At 42.7% G+C, this 14,399-nt stretch overlaps 1 protein-coding gene across 3 annotated transcripts in view; it reads left to right on the forward strand.

The window, feature by feature from the left end:
- Positions 1-14,399, forward strand: part of NALCN (sodium leak channel, non-selective) — a gene marked incomplete at both ends in the record, with an annotated part of 271,462 nt that overhangs the window by 249,163 nt on the left and 7,900 nt on the right. For all 3 annotated transcript variants that reach the window (XM_079779627.1, XM_079779625.1, XM_079779626.1), the window contains 7 exons: positions 3,088-3,156; positions 4,323-4,471; positions 5,317-5,410; positions 7,004-7,136; positions 7,817-7,932; positions 10,272-10,429; positions 13,524-13,674. In XM_079779627.1, the coding sequence (XP_079635753.1) occupies positions 3,088-3,156; positions 4,323-4,471; positions 5,317-5,410; positions 7,004-7,136; positions 7,817-7,932; positions 10,272-10,429; positions 13,524-13,674 (870 nt within the window). The remainder of the gene's footprint in view (positions 1-3,087; positions 3,157-4,322; positions 4,472-5,316; positions 5,411-7,003; positions 7,137-7,816; positions 7,933-10,271; positions 10,430-13,523; positions 13,675-14,399) is intronic.

The following is a 14,399-nucleotide window of genomic DNA, read 5'->3' on the forward strand; positions in this document are numbered from 1 at the left end:
TAATTTATATTCACTACATTTCAGGTGCTCAATAAGAGCATGTGGTAATGGTTACCATGTTGGATACCCCGAGGTTCTAGTCTAGGGTCCACCATTTTTCAGCCTTGATCAAGTTATTTGTCTTCAGTGGTCTTTTGTTTCCTGCTCTGAACTAGGAATATAATTTCATAATCTACATGTTTTATATGAGCATTATGAAGATCGAAGAATGTGAACTTTTTCAAATTGTTAAGATTAAACAAACCATAACACATTATTATAAACTAGATGCCCAGTGCACGAATTTGTGCATGGTGGCGTCCGACCAGCCCGATCCCAATCAGGGTGGATCGGGGCCAGGCTTATTGGGAGGAAATGGTGGGAGGTTGGCCGCCTGATCCGGGCTGAGCCAGCTAGGGGAAGGGGCCACAGGTGATTGGCCAGTGGGCCCCACCCCCGATTGGGGTGGGGGAGCCTATTGGGGTCAGGGCTGGCCATGGGAAGGGGCTGTGGGCAGTGGGCTGACTAGCCCCACCCCCAAATGGGGGGGGGCTGGTCAGGGGTCAGCAGCTGAGGGAGGGGCCATGGGAGGTTGGCCGGCCAGCCCCACCCCTGATTGGTGTGGGGGGGGTTGGGGGCGGAGCTGGCTGGGGGGAGGGGCCACAGGCCAATTGGGGTGGTGGGGGCTGATTGGGGGTGGGGCTGGCCATAGGGATAGGCTGTGGGCAGTGGGCCAGCCCCACCCTCTATTGGGGTGAGGGGGTGATCAGGGGCAGGATCGGCCAAGGGGAGGTGCCACAGGAGGTTGGCCAGTTTGCTGGTCACAGTGGGTGTCATAGCAACTGGTCGTTCCGATGTTCTGGTTGCTGGCTTTTTATATATATAGATACCTTCTTTTTTTTAGTCTTCCTTGATCCCACCCAAAAATACTATTATCTATTTCCCCCTGCTCTCTTCTATTCATTCTCTCATCCTCTGGAAAAGATCCATAGCACACAGAGCCCATTTACACAGCACAAAGGCCTAGTTTTAGTATGTAATTGCTGTGCTCATGAAGATATTGACTGTCCTTTTTAAGACAGTTATTAACTTCAGAGTCAGGGGCTGTGCCAAGCCCAGGTGGTCTCTTAGTCACCCTGATTCATTTCCTCAAACAATAAATGGGTTTGAGTACCACAGGTGTGCAAGTCACAGTGCTAGGAACTGAGAAGAATGTAATGAGTAAAACAAAGACAGTGATTGCTTTCATTTGCCACACAGCCTGGAAAGTTAGGTAGGCATCCATTGAATGCTCCCAAGTCTATGAGGATTACAGCTATGGAAAGGAGATGGAGGCGAGACAAAGTTGCTGTGACAACACATAATAGTAGATGGCTTTATCGGGGAGGTCCTGGAAGGCATCCTGAGGGAGTGATAATTGGGATCAGTCTGGAGGAGGAGGAGAGAATATTTCAGGATGTTCTAGAGTGGAAGGGTGCCGTGGAATAGACAGCACTACTGGAGTAGGAGCAAAGGGAACAAGGTACAAGATCTGCGTGGGTAAGAAGGTGTCAGACCTCTCAGGATCTTATAGTCCAAGTGAAAGTTTTGGGTCATCATCCTAGAAGCTGCTGAGTGTTATCACTTCCAGAATGTAAAGCAAGTAGGTATCTACAGTAGGTTTGGTGCTCACATGGAGAAAAGGAGTAACAAGGCCCAGGTTTTTATATATCTCCAAATTTCAATTAAAAGCTACTCAGTCCAAGCAAAAGAATAGAGTAAGCTTCCTAATTTTAGATGTCCCCAGAGAGGAGCTCTCACACCAAAAGACAAACTTGCCTATTCTCCCCCACTGCTTTTGTTCTTCCCCAAGAATCTCTGGTTCTGGAAGCATGCTCATCCTGAAGCATCCATTTTATATAAAAACTGCTGTTTGAAGTTTTAACCCTGCTATTTTGGCTTCTGTAAATGTTTGCTTGCTTAAATAATAAGGGAAATAAGACTACTCCCATTCCAGAGAGGCCATAAACCTTCCCTGGACGAAGTTATCAGTGCTGGCACCAGGCCAGGTCTTTGGTTGAGGTCTCAGAGCCCCAGCATATAGGGCTCTTTAAGAACTTGCAAAGGGGACCGGAAAAACCCTTATTTGGGAGACAAAGAAGCTCAAAAGGTATAAATACAGGAAACTTCCTGTGTGTCTTGGCCCAGAATTTGAAAGGCATTTTTCTCTGGGCCCGCATGTTATAATAATAAAGAGTGACTATTTCTCTAAGCATTGCTTGGTTCTTCTTCGGTCTTCTGCAACAATCCTCCACTCTATTGTGCAGTGGACCATTGTGAAGGAAGACGCAGTCCTTGTTCCCATCCAAAGATGATTCTGTGCAGACACATTCATTTCCTTACACCACACCAAATATCTCACTGGACCCCCTTCCCAGGTGCCCATCTGTGACTTGTCATTTGCCTAGGCAAGGAACCTCAAGAAAAATCACGTTTTGGCATCAGCCTAATGCCACAGTTATTATTGCAGTTTTAGTCAGTGGGATCTTTGTTTCTCAGATTAAGCTTTCTTAGTCATAAAGCATACCAAGTCATCTCTTGATCACATACTGAATGTATTTTTGAGCAAGGAGGACATCTCTGAAATCATCTTAGACTGATGGACATGTGGCCGTGGCCGGCTGGTCTCCAGATGTCTCCAGAAGCCTTCAGAGAGAAGGAATCTGACCTCCAGCAATCTTTTCCAACACCCAAACTTTCTCTGCCAGGATTCCTTTATCTCCTGTCTCATTTGACGTCCTTGTATTGCATTGTTATCCTCAGTTGTTCTTGCTCCTCAAAGAAACTGGCCATTATTTTATGTAAAAATAAGTTTTAAAATACAGAATTCAGCTGAGCAAAACAGAGACCAAAATTTAATTTAAGATTTAATTTTATAGTTAATATTTATTCATGAGTTTTGGCAGTGACCTTTTCAGCACATTTTTAAGATAAATTTATTATGATATTTTTTACATTTTATTAAACTAATTATTCAGTAGACTTCACAGAAGACCCAAAATGAAAAAGGGAATTGTAACAAGATCTTTTGTGCAAATTATGACAGGCTCTCTTCTGTTTAAATTTCAGAATGCATATACCTACATGATGGGCGCATGCGTGATTGTCTTTAGGTTTTTCTCGATCTGTGGAAAGCATGTAAGTATGCTGTAAAGAACAGCATCAAAGGTTGCATATGCAATAAAGAAAAAAGCATTGACTAACTTCAGCTGTCCTGCTGGTCACTATGCTGTAGTTAACAAATTGCTAGACATTAAAATCCAAATGAGTAAACTTTAAATATTAAAATGAATCAGTATCTTAGTTATCTTGAAATGTTTCCTGACATTTATGATGTTTTATTTATTCTTCATATTTTCTAAGTAAATTCAATTATCAACTAAAGATAACATATCAGGCATGAAAGCAAAAACCAGTGGTCTTTCTTAATATGTCATTATTTTTAGTTTTAGTTTTAATAAAGTTATTTTACTTCAAAGAAAAATAATCCTTAATGAACATTCATAATTCTATGATTCCATATTTCTTTATCTTCTTTATTAATGTTCATATATACATTCCACATATATTTTAATTTTTTAAAGTACTTTTTCCTTTTTTGATTCTGACATTACATCATATGGAATGCACATAATGAACACACTTAATACTTGATGGTATTGAATATTTTACATTGTTTAGGTTTGTTTTTATGAGAATTTATTGGTAGAAGAATACTGAGTCTACTTGTTACAGCCCAAAAAGTGTATAGCCCTTACCATAGTGCAGTGGTCGGCAAACCGCGACTCGCGAGCCACATGCAGCTCTTTGGCCCCTTGAGTGTGGCTCTTCCACAAAATACCACGGCCTGGGCGAGTCTATTTTGAAGAAGTGGCATTAGAAGAAGTTTAAGTTTAAAAACTTTGGCTCTCAAAAGAAATTTCAATCGTTGTACTGTTGATATTTGGCTCTGTTGACTAATGAGTTTGTCGACCACTGCCATAGTGAATTAGAGAGCAAGAGAAGAGAAAATGGAAGGCTAAAAATGTTTGAGTTGAACTTTTATTAATTTGGCTGAAAAGGCTGAACAGTTTGACATACAAGTAGGATTTCTCTCTTTCTAAGAGTTTCTGAACAATATTCAGATTTAATAGCTAATAGGAAACAATTTTCAAATGATACTCTGAGGGTCATTCTTTTGCCAACATGCTTAAATGTTATTTACTCCCCATGTTCTCCACAGCTTAAAGAATTGAATATTCATATTCTCTCTGTGTCCATCTCTCTCCATCTCCATCTCCATTTCCATCTCCATCTCCATCCAGGTAACACTGAAGATGCTCCTCCTGACGGTGGTCGTCAGCATGTATAAAAGCTTCTTTATCATCGTAGGAATGTTCCTATTGCTGCTGTGTTATGCTTTCGCTGGTGTTGTTTTATTTGGTACTGTGAAATATGGAGAGAACATTAACAGGTTGGTGTGTGTTTATCTTTCTATTCATTTATCAAGCAAGCTTTTTTAGTAATAAAATCATGAATAAACACCTAAATGATTTTTGTCTCTTAAAGATGGAGGGGAAGGAAAAAGCAATCCATTGGAAATTAAAACAAAATAAAAAGTCCAAATTTTAAATGACATTTTTCTAACTGAAGGCAGTATACATGTTTACTATAGAGACCTTAGGAAATTCAGGAATAAAAGAATCCATAACTCCCTACCATGCAGGAATAACCGCTCCTGATAACCTGGTGAATTCCAGCACTTTTTCTATCCACACGCTGCCAAAAATGATATATTATTTTTAAGTAAATAATTTTGAGATGATATTGGGTTTCTTCCTTTTTTAGCAAAACATGGAAAGTTAGGAAACCCCCCCCCCAAATGTTATTATGTATGAAAAGCATTTTTCAAAGATAGCCTTAAATTTTGTGGAAGCATCTTATAATTTTAAATAGAAAAGTCCTCACACAACCAATTATATACAGATGTGTCTTGTTGCAGAAATGGCACGTGGCAGCTCCACCTTCTATAGCATAATTCACATGGAAGAAACAATCACTTTATATTGTCAAAGCTTGCTCCCTCAGTCATTCAAGATGAATGGCAAGAAATTGGTGGCACCATGCAAGGGGTGGGTTATTAAGACAGCTATACTTGAGACAAGAATATATAACAAACAAAAAAGAGAGTATCACCTTTGGAAATGATTACTTGGCAATCAAATTTGCTCCAGAATCTCCCTGCTTTGGTAGTGGCAGACATTACTACTTCATGACAACTATGTTACTCACCTTCTGTTTTCTTTTTCCTTAATTTAGGCATGCAAACTTCTCTTCCGCTGGCAAAGCTATTACCGTACTGTTCCGAATTGTCACAGGCGAAGACTGGAACAAGATTATGCATGACTGTATGGTAAATATCTCTTTGTCACTAACAATGCCTTAGCTTAGAATCATTTGAAGCTCTTTGGCTATGCAACATTGGCGGTAGCCTCCTTGTTAGCATCAAGGCTTTGTGTACAAAACACATATCCTGGCCTTTTATCCATAAAATTGCTGTCTTTTATGTTACAGTGTGTGGACATACAGGAAGAGTATGCAGTGAACTCAACGTGAACTATCACAGTTCCATTCAATAAATATGCATGATGTAGGCATTGTTCTTTTCCTCCCACCTTTAACGTTTTGGCAGTCAAGTACAAACAGGGGAATTCTGCTTCTTTAGTTCAATTTATTCAACAGATATTCACCAGTCCCCTGGTTTATACTGAGCCACACACTGGGTGCCAGGTCTTTAGTGATTCCAAGGCACCCTCAAGGAGCTTGGGGCTCTGACCTACACTCTCTCTTCTCTAGGTTAATTCTCATCATCCTTCAGGTACCACTTTAAACATCAGTTCCTTCAGGAATCCTGCCTTATGTTAAGACTGCAAGTTATATGTTTTTACAGCACTCTATATTTCTCTTTTTCGCGTGTTTCACAACTATAGTGAGTTATTGGCTTATTCACCTCTTTCTCATCCTTCAGATCAATGTTATCCAAAAAAAATTCTGCAATGATGGCCATCTGCAGTGTCCAATTCAGTAGCCACTACCCACATGTGGTTATTGAGCATTTGAAATGTGACCAGTTAAAATAAGGGATAGAATTTTAAATCGTATTTCATTGTATTTAATGTTAATGAACATAAATTTAAATGGCCTCAAGTAGTTAGTGGTTACCGTGTTGGACTGCACAGCTCTAGACTGTCAGCAACATGAAGAAGGGTCAGGGTCTTTGTCTTGCTTACCAGTCTGTCCCTAATACTGGGCAGAAACCAAGCACATAGTAGGAACTCAAGAACTTTATGCACGAATTAATGGGGACAGATCAAATATGATACTAGGCAGAATTAAATAAACTCAAAATAAAGAGGAAGCAGAATGCCATGGAAATGTGGAAGAGAGAGCTAGTCTCTGGCTGAAATACATCAGGAGGTTTCTCAGAGGTGTTGGCATTTTATTGAGCCAGGGATGTCCCAACATCCCCTAATGGTGCTGGAATAAGGATCACTGGCTTCTCCTTACACAATTTGAATGTGAAATTGTTGTGTATAACAATTCCTCCTAAAATCTTACCCCAACACTTAAATCAGATTAAAAAAAATAAATAAATGCCCTTTTGTTTGACATTCTGAAGTTTGATCACAATGGCCAATTATCATTTGGGGCTAGTGCAGGTGGCAGACCGAGCATCTCAGAGCAAACCGGTTCATTTTCATTAATCTTCTAAAATGTCACTGAACTTGGGATTCTACAAAACAAAAAGCATAGCATAAGTGAATTTTTTTTTTTACTTTTGCCACAGATGATGTATCTAACATATGCAGCTTCAGAGATTACTTTGAAGTTAATTATTATATTTTACATGGGTCAGGACTATTTCATTAACTACAGTCAGTTAACAAAAATTTGTATTCTTCTCTGCTATCATCCTTTCCTCTCTCTCCCTCCCACTGCCCCGCAGGTCCAGCCACCCTTTTGTACTCCAGATGAATTTACATACTGGGCAACAGACTGTGGGAATTATGCTGGGGCACTTATGTATTTCTGTTCATTTTATGTCATCATTGCCTACATCATGCTGAATTTACTTGTAGGTAAGGGATGTTCGCTGCATATTTTTTTAAACCTCTTTAAACTCAGGTACTTAGATAATTAGGTATAATTTTCAAGTCATTATCCTGGATTGCTTGGGGTGGGTGTTTCATGGCATTAATTATAAATTGTTGCCTCTCCATTCAGAAGCTGAAAAGACTTTTGAAAGGCATGTAAATGGCAGTTGATTGCAATTTCAAGAGTTGTCCTATTTATTATGATTATTAATCTCAAAAGAGCTCTCATGGATTGAGGTGAACAAATATCGAGGGTTGGGGGGTTACCTTTATAGCCTCGAAATGTCACATTTATGTTTTTGAAAGATACATGCTGTTCACCCAGCTGTGAGGCCACCCAGAACTCAATTTGACCTTTAAAAACTGCCCTGGAACTCTCAACTACCAGAGAAAGCCAGCTGGCATGACTGTCTATATCCACAGAATGTGTGTTTATGCTCATGACCCTCATGTTTTGGAAAGCCAGGAGCTAGAGAAATAGCTTAGTCCAAGTGTAAAACATGCCAACTTGGAAGCCATACTGAAAGCACTTTAAAAATTTGGCTTATCATGTAGCTGATACAATTCATTATTTATAATAGATGTTTTACATTTTCTAAAAAAAAAAATGACAGATAAGCGTAATTGTCTAAATTCGCCATTTTTTGCTTTTCTTTTTCTTTTAGCCATAATTGTGGAGAATTTCTCCTTGTTTTATTCCACTGAGGAGGACCAGCTTTTAAGTTACAATGATCTTCGCCACTTTCAGATCATATGGAATATGGTGGATGATAAACGAGAGGTAGGCGAGTGGATTGCCATTTCACATCCCACTCAAAAGAGACTTACTACCCTGCCTCAGACATGGTTTTGTTGTTGGCATGGGCATATATTGAATTTTGAAGGGCCATTGGTGAATTGCAGAAGGCTGTCATCGACAATCCAGCAGAATATGCCAGGAGGGGAGAGGGACAGAATAGATCCCTCTCGTGTCCTTTCCAACTAAGAATGTCCCCTTCTTCTGGCATACAGATATTGGCAAGAAAGGAAACCATGGGAGCTCTGAAGAAACCAGCCCTGGGCTCGGGGCAAGAGAAGGGATGTAGTTCAAATGATCAAAGTAACAATAGAGTACAGATTCATGATCACCTCAACCTAAAAGAGCAATCCTGATTACAAGTGCAAATGAGTTTTTTAAGTGATTTATTAAAGTTACTAATTTTAATTATTTTGGTTTTAGTAGTAGTCGGTTTTAATAATGAAATTAAAAGATTTACTAGAATTAGCCAAAGCAGCAGCAGCTTCCTGCTCCTCCTCCTCCTTCCCATTCTTCATCCAGCAAACACTCAGGCATTGTTCTAGGCACTGGAGATATACCAATGAGCAAGATGGACAGGTCTCCTACTAATACAGGAGACAAAATTAAAGTGAAATAATAATCATTATAATTTCAAAAAGCTACAAACACTTTGAAGAAGGTAATAAAGTAGAGAGCGGTTGGAGTCAGGAGCAGACAACTTTAGCAGGAATGGTCATGAAGGCCTGTCTATTTGATCCAGTATCTGAAAAAGGAGGAGAGATCAGCCATGGGAAGATCTTGGGAATGATCTGAAAATAGTTTCAGGAAGAGTTGACTGAAGGCATGAAGACTAAGGGGCCAGAACAGGCTGAGTAAACGGGGTGTCCTGGTCTAGAGCTGGGGCCCGCACAACCAGGCATGGCTTTCTCCACCCCCTTTGCTTGTTCTTCCCTTGGCCCCCCACTTCATCCAGGCACCAGTGTTGGGGATTTTCTTCCAGGACAGTGACCTGCATGTACAGGTGTCTGGGCCCATTGATCTCTGTGACTGCTGCCCACGGGAACATGCCTTCCTCTGACATACACATGGAAGATGGCACCACCACTCACATGTTAAGATGTTAGTAACTGACAGGAACTCATGGCCCATCCATGTCCCTGCCTCTCACCCAATACCTGATTTAAAGACACAGCCAGGCTGGCACGGTAGGTTCTGTTGCCTGGAAGAGAGTGACACATGGAAGATTTTCAGAATCTGGAGCCGCTCTGAGCAGAAAGAGGGCAGAGCTGGGAACCCAGTTCTCTTGTATGTAATCGTTCTAACAATGGAGGAGAACTGACAAGGAGTGATCATTCCATAGAAGAACAACTTATAATAAACGTTTACAAGTTCCTAGTATCTGAACTCGGCGAGGAGAGGATCACGTACATGTGTATGTTTCATTTCTTGTGCTAAAGCATTACTGAGCCACTCAGCACTTAGAGGGGCGCTGGGGCAGAGGCTGAGTCAGTGGCACTGGTACCGAAGAAAAGTCTATGGGCTCGATCCCCAGTAGGGGGCGTGCAAGAGGCAGCCAGTCAATGATTCTCATCATTGATGTTTCTCTCTCCCTCTCCCTTCCTCTCTGAATTCAATAAAAATGTATATTTTTAAAAAAAGAAAGAAAGAAAGAAAGAAAGAAAGAAAGGAAAACCTAGTCAAGCTAGTGTCCGTCCAGGACAGGCAGAGGGAGAGCTGTCCTTCCTCCTTGGCTGCAAACGCTGAGTGGTTGTGAAACCCCACAGAACTAGAGGCGCACCTGCAGAAACTATGTGCTCAGGTCTTTCTTTATTTTCTGGTCATTTTTTAATATTTTTCAAACATTTTTATTGCTTTTTAGAGAGAGAGGAAGAGAGAGGGAGAGAGGAAAACATCAATGTGAGAGGGAAACATGGATCAGCTGCCTCCTGTATGCCCCCTACCCGGGATCAAGCCCACCACCCGGACCTGTGCCCTGACGGGGAATGGAACTGGCAACTTTTTGATGCCCAGGAGGATACCCAGCCAACTGAGCCACACCGGCCAGGGCTAAATTTATTTTTTAATTACAGTGGACATCGAATATTACATTAGTTTCAGGTGTCCAACATAGTGATTAAACATTTATACACCTTAGGAAGTGCTCAGCTTTTATCTCCCAGCCAGCCCCGGGGAAAATGAACAGCTTCCTTGCCACCGGGTGCTTAATTTGCCATCTTTTGAGAAATGGCTCCAGGTGTTTTGGTGTGAAAACAGAACCCCAGAGAATCCCTGTGGCCTGACGAGGAGTTACCTAAGAGTTGCTGTGCTCTGCCTGCCGCCAGGGGGTGATCCCGACCTTCCGCGTGAAGTTCCTGCTGCGGCTGCTGCGGGGGCGGCTGGAGGTGGACCTGGACAAGGACAAGCTTCTGTTTAAGCACATGTGCTACGAGATGGAGAGGCTGCACAACGGCGGCGACGTCACCTTCCACGATGTCCTAAGGTGCGGGGGTGGGGGTGGGGGTGCAGGGGGAGGAGGGCTGTGGGAGGGGTCGCAGCTGTGTGCCCCAGAGCTGAACAGAGTGGAGACTGAAGCTGTGACCATGAACGGCCTCGTGAGATGCAATTAACAAGTGCGTTCTGAACCTAAAATGCCGCATCTGCTGTGGTTAGAAGACTCCATGTGGTCTTTCTCGCTGAACATTACTGGTCGTGTTCAGGTGAGCGCCTGGGGGGGGGCGGGGGGGACTGAGGGCCCAGAAGTGCCCCTTCCAGAGAGTGGGAGCTCCTGAAGGGGGGACAGAGAGGGACCTCAGGAGCTCGGGCCCAGCTTCCCATTTCACGGCAGGAACTGGCCCCGAAGAGATGAGTGACCTGCTGACAGTTACTCAGCCCCTGAGGCCAAGCTGGAGCTAACAGGCAGATCTTCCCACTGGTGGGTCGGGCAGGAACTTGCCTGGGCTGCTCCGCCCTGGGTGCCCCAGGCAGGTTGACAAACCACGTTTTCCAGACGGGTGGTGTGGTGAGGACCCAGACAGGACAAGGGCACACTGCGGCCAGAGAGGCTTCTCCGCTCGTTTGCTGTGACTGCTGTAATAGAACACATACACTGAGGGGTTTAAACAGCGCACCTCCGGTCTTCACAACTCTGGAGGCCGGAGGTCTGAGAGGGAGGTGTCAGCAGAGTCGGTTCCATTTAAGGCCACGAGGGAGAACCTGTTCCACCCGCTCCCTCCGCTTTTGGGGGTTTGCTGTCCTACTTTGGCCATCCTTGGCTTGTAGAAGCATCACCCCAATCTCTACCTTCATCTTCACATGGTGTTCTCACTGTGCATAAGTGTGGTCTGTGTCCAAATTTTCATCTCTATAAGGACACCGGTTCTATTGGAGTAGGGGCCCACCCCATTCCAGTATGATCTAATCTGAACTAGTTACATCGGCAATGGCCTGTTTTGAAATAAGATCACATTCGGAGGTACTGAGGGTTAGGACCCCAAAATACTTTTGGGTGGTTGCGGGGAGAACAATCAACTCAGAAATTTTCTTAAACAGGAGCCCATGGATAATAGTCAGAAGGTCATGGCCTTGGAAAGGAAAACAATTACTTCTTTACTTTCACTAATCACTCACTTAAAATGCAGCATTCTTTTTTATGATGCATGCAGTCAACAAACCCTAGTAATATTAGCAATACCCATGTCTTTGTCATCAGTAGAAATCATAGGTATTTTTCAGGTCAGATTACCGCTATGGCTGATATCTTAAAATATCCTTAATGCACACCAGTACTTCTAAGTTATGGTAGTCATTTGACCTCAGCTAAATGTTATTATTTGATGCATTAATAAAGAAACACTTATGTTATATCACTCCTTTCAAAGAAAATAATTTGAGAACTCTATTTTTTTTAATATATTTTTATTGATTTCAGAGAGAAAGAGAGAGGGAGAGAAACATCAATGATGAGAGAGAATCACTGATGGGCTGCCTCCTGCATGCCCCTACTGGGGATCGAGTCTGCAACCCCTGGCATGTGCCCTTGACCAAAATTGAACCCGGGACCCTTTGATCCGCAGGCCGATGCTCTATCCATTGAGCAAAACGAGCTAGGGCTTGAGAACTCTATTTTTATACAATTGGTTTCCTTTGAAATAATGTGTATTTTATTTTATGCATCTAAAACATGATTCTAAAAAATGTCTCATGGGCTCCCCTGCCATCAGGAGTCATGCCACAGAAAAGATAAAGAACCCTCTACCAGGACCAGCTATTTTCATCATGTTGCTCGTAACTGGCAGGTTAAACAGGGAGTATTGTGTCACAAATGTCAGGAGCAATCAGGTATCCAGATATATGACTATGATTGGAATTTGAAAAAATGCCTGGAGAGGAAGGATCTGAGGGCGTTCTTTCAAGGTCTCAATTTTACCTCCCACTATTCACTTCTTCCAGGAACAGGCAAAAAGGCAGAAAAAGATGGGGCAGGAAACACAGATGAATAGCAAAGGATGACAACTCTTTCAGAATGTCAGTCTTTTCTTCTAGTGACAATTATTTTTAGGCTGCAAATAAGGCATCTAGGCATACCACTGTCATTAATATTGTATTCGGCCTCTTTGGAACACAGTGATGCGTCTGATAAAATGAACCCAGGCAAAGTTCATGGGAGCATCGTTGGCCTCTCCCTACCTTCTAGCCCAGTGTATGATGAAAACTGTTCAGCAATGATGAGCTTCTTGATGAGGCAGGGGAGAAAGAGCAAATGCACTTCTTCCCTCCATGGTGAGAAAAGACTTAGCAAAGAAGAGATCACTGTACACGTGCTGCATGGGGAAGGGCCTCTCAAGTGCCACCATGCTGTGATTTGGGCTAGGGAAACGGAACTGAGGTCCCACCCAGGCCAGGCAGGGATGGAGCAATAACTGAGATCCTGCAGCCATACTAGGGAGCGCCAAGCTGCCAGAAGGGGCTGCATCCTCCTTTGGCTGTGGACTCCTCAGCCTGAACACATGAGTTGCCTTATTGCCCAGGAGCCCCCATGCAACACATTAGCTTGTTGGTTTCATTTGCCGCCGTCTGGGTCTATTGTACCAAGGACCGAATGGGAGTGAATGTTACACTCTGGTTTTGCAACCATCAACATTAATGAGGAAGATCCAGGGGGACAGATGAGAGAAATTGAGAGGGAAATGGGGGGATGGGAATGCATAGCCTGCAGCCAAGCATATTAACCACCACCAATTGGAACTGAATGTGAATAGACAGCAGTTATCCTTCTACAGGGAAAGTTCCAGAATCTTAACCAGCTGACTATTAGGGCATAGCCTGGATCTTTGGTTTTACAAAAACTTACTGTTTTAATCACCTCACAAATATCAACATATTTCATCGTTTAACAAAGTAGGTACCATGCCCATGCCCATTTTACAGATGAGCGAAGAGAGGCAATGAGGTGACATAACTAGCCTTAGCCGTCCAGTTAGTCAGGGTAGCATCAGAATGCTCCACTGGTAGGCCTGACTGATGACCTCTCTGGGTTTTGAGGTCTAAATCCCAGGTAAATCAGAGCTGCAATTGCTGTTGAATTTCCCCAACAGCATGCTCTCCTACCGGTCAGTTGACATCCGGAAGAGTCTGCAGTTGGAGGAGCTGCTTGCAAGGGAGCAGCTGGAGTACACCATCGAGGAGGAAGTGGCCAAGCAGACCATCCGCATGTGGCTGAAGAAGTGCTTAAAGCGCATCAGAGCCGTGAGTGAACCAGAAGCATCTGGGATTTTATTTCCTCCTCCAGAGCTTCCTGAACAAGGGCATCAGATCCTTCTGGGATTAGCCTTATATCCCTTCAACTACGTCAACTTCTTCCACTTCCCATGGTCAGATGATGATTCAAACCTTAACTCTAGTCCAAATCCAGTGGTACCCTCTTGAGCAGAGTCCATAAGAAGCTTCCATTAAATCACATTTTTATAATAGGGTGTGACTGTTTCAGAAGCAGTTCATTGATATTACCGTATTCATGCTGTCCATTTATTAATCTCAGCTGTTTAAACTGCCAGCAATCTCTACGTATTGACTGGCACCTGAATTTACAAAACTACTTCTAATTTGTTCCTAAAAATCCCCAACATATTGGTGATAATTCTGTGTGATCTTTAATTAAAGACCACCTCTCCTGGGAATGCAGTGATCTGTTTGCTGCTTCCTGACCTATAAGCCTATGAGATTCTCTAACTCTTAAATCCATGAACATGAGCATTAACTGTGTTTGCATACACTGTATTTACAATGGGCATTTCTATTAGGTAATTAATTTTATGAATGCTTTTGACTTATGCTTTACACACGGGGGGAAATCAGATTAATCACTAACCATTTCTACATAACAGATTTGTAAAATCCTGTTTTTCAGAACAACATCAACTGCAGAAACACATCTTTCTATTGGATGAATTAAGGGCCCCAGAGAAAACCAG

Source organism: Cnephaeus nilssonii, assembly GCF_951640355.1.
Source record: "Cnephaeus nilssonii genome assembly, chromosome: 8".
Lineage (NCBI taxonomy): Eukaryota > Metazoa > Chordata > Mammalia > Chiroptera > Vespertilionidae > Cnephaeus > Cnephaeus nilssonii.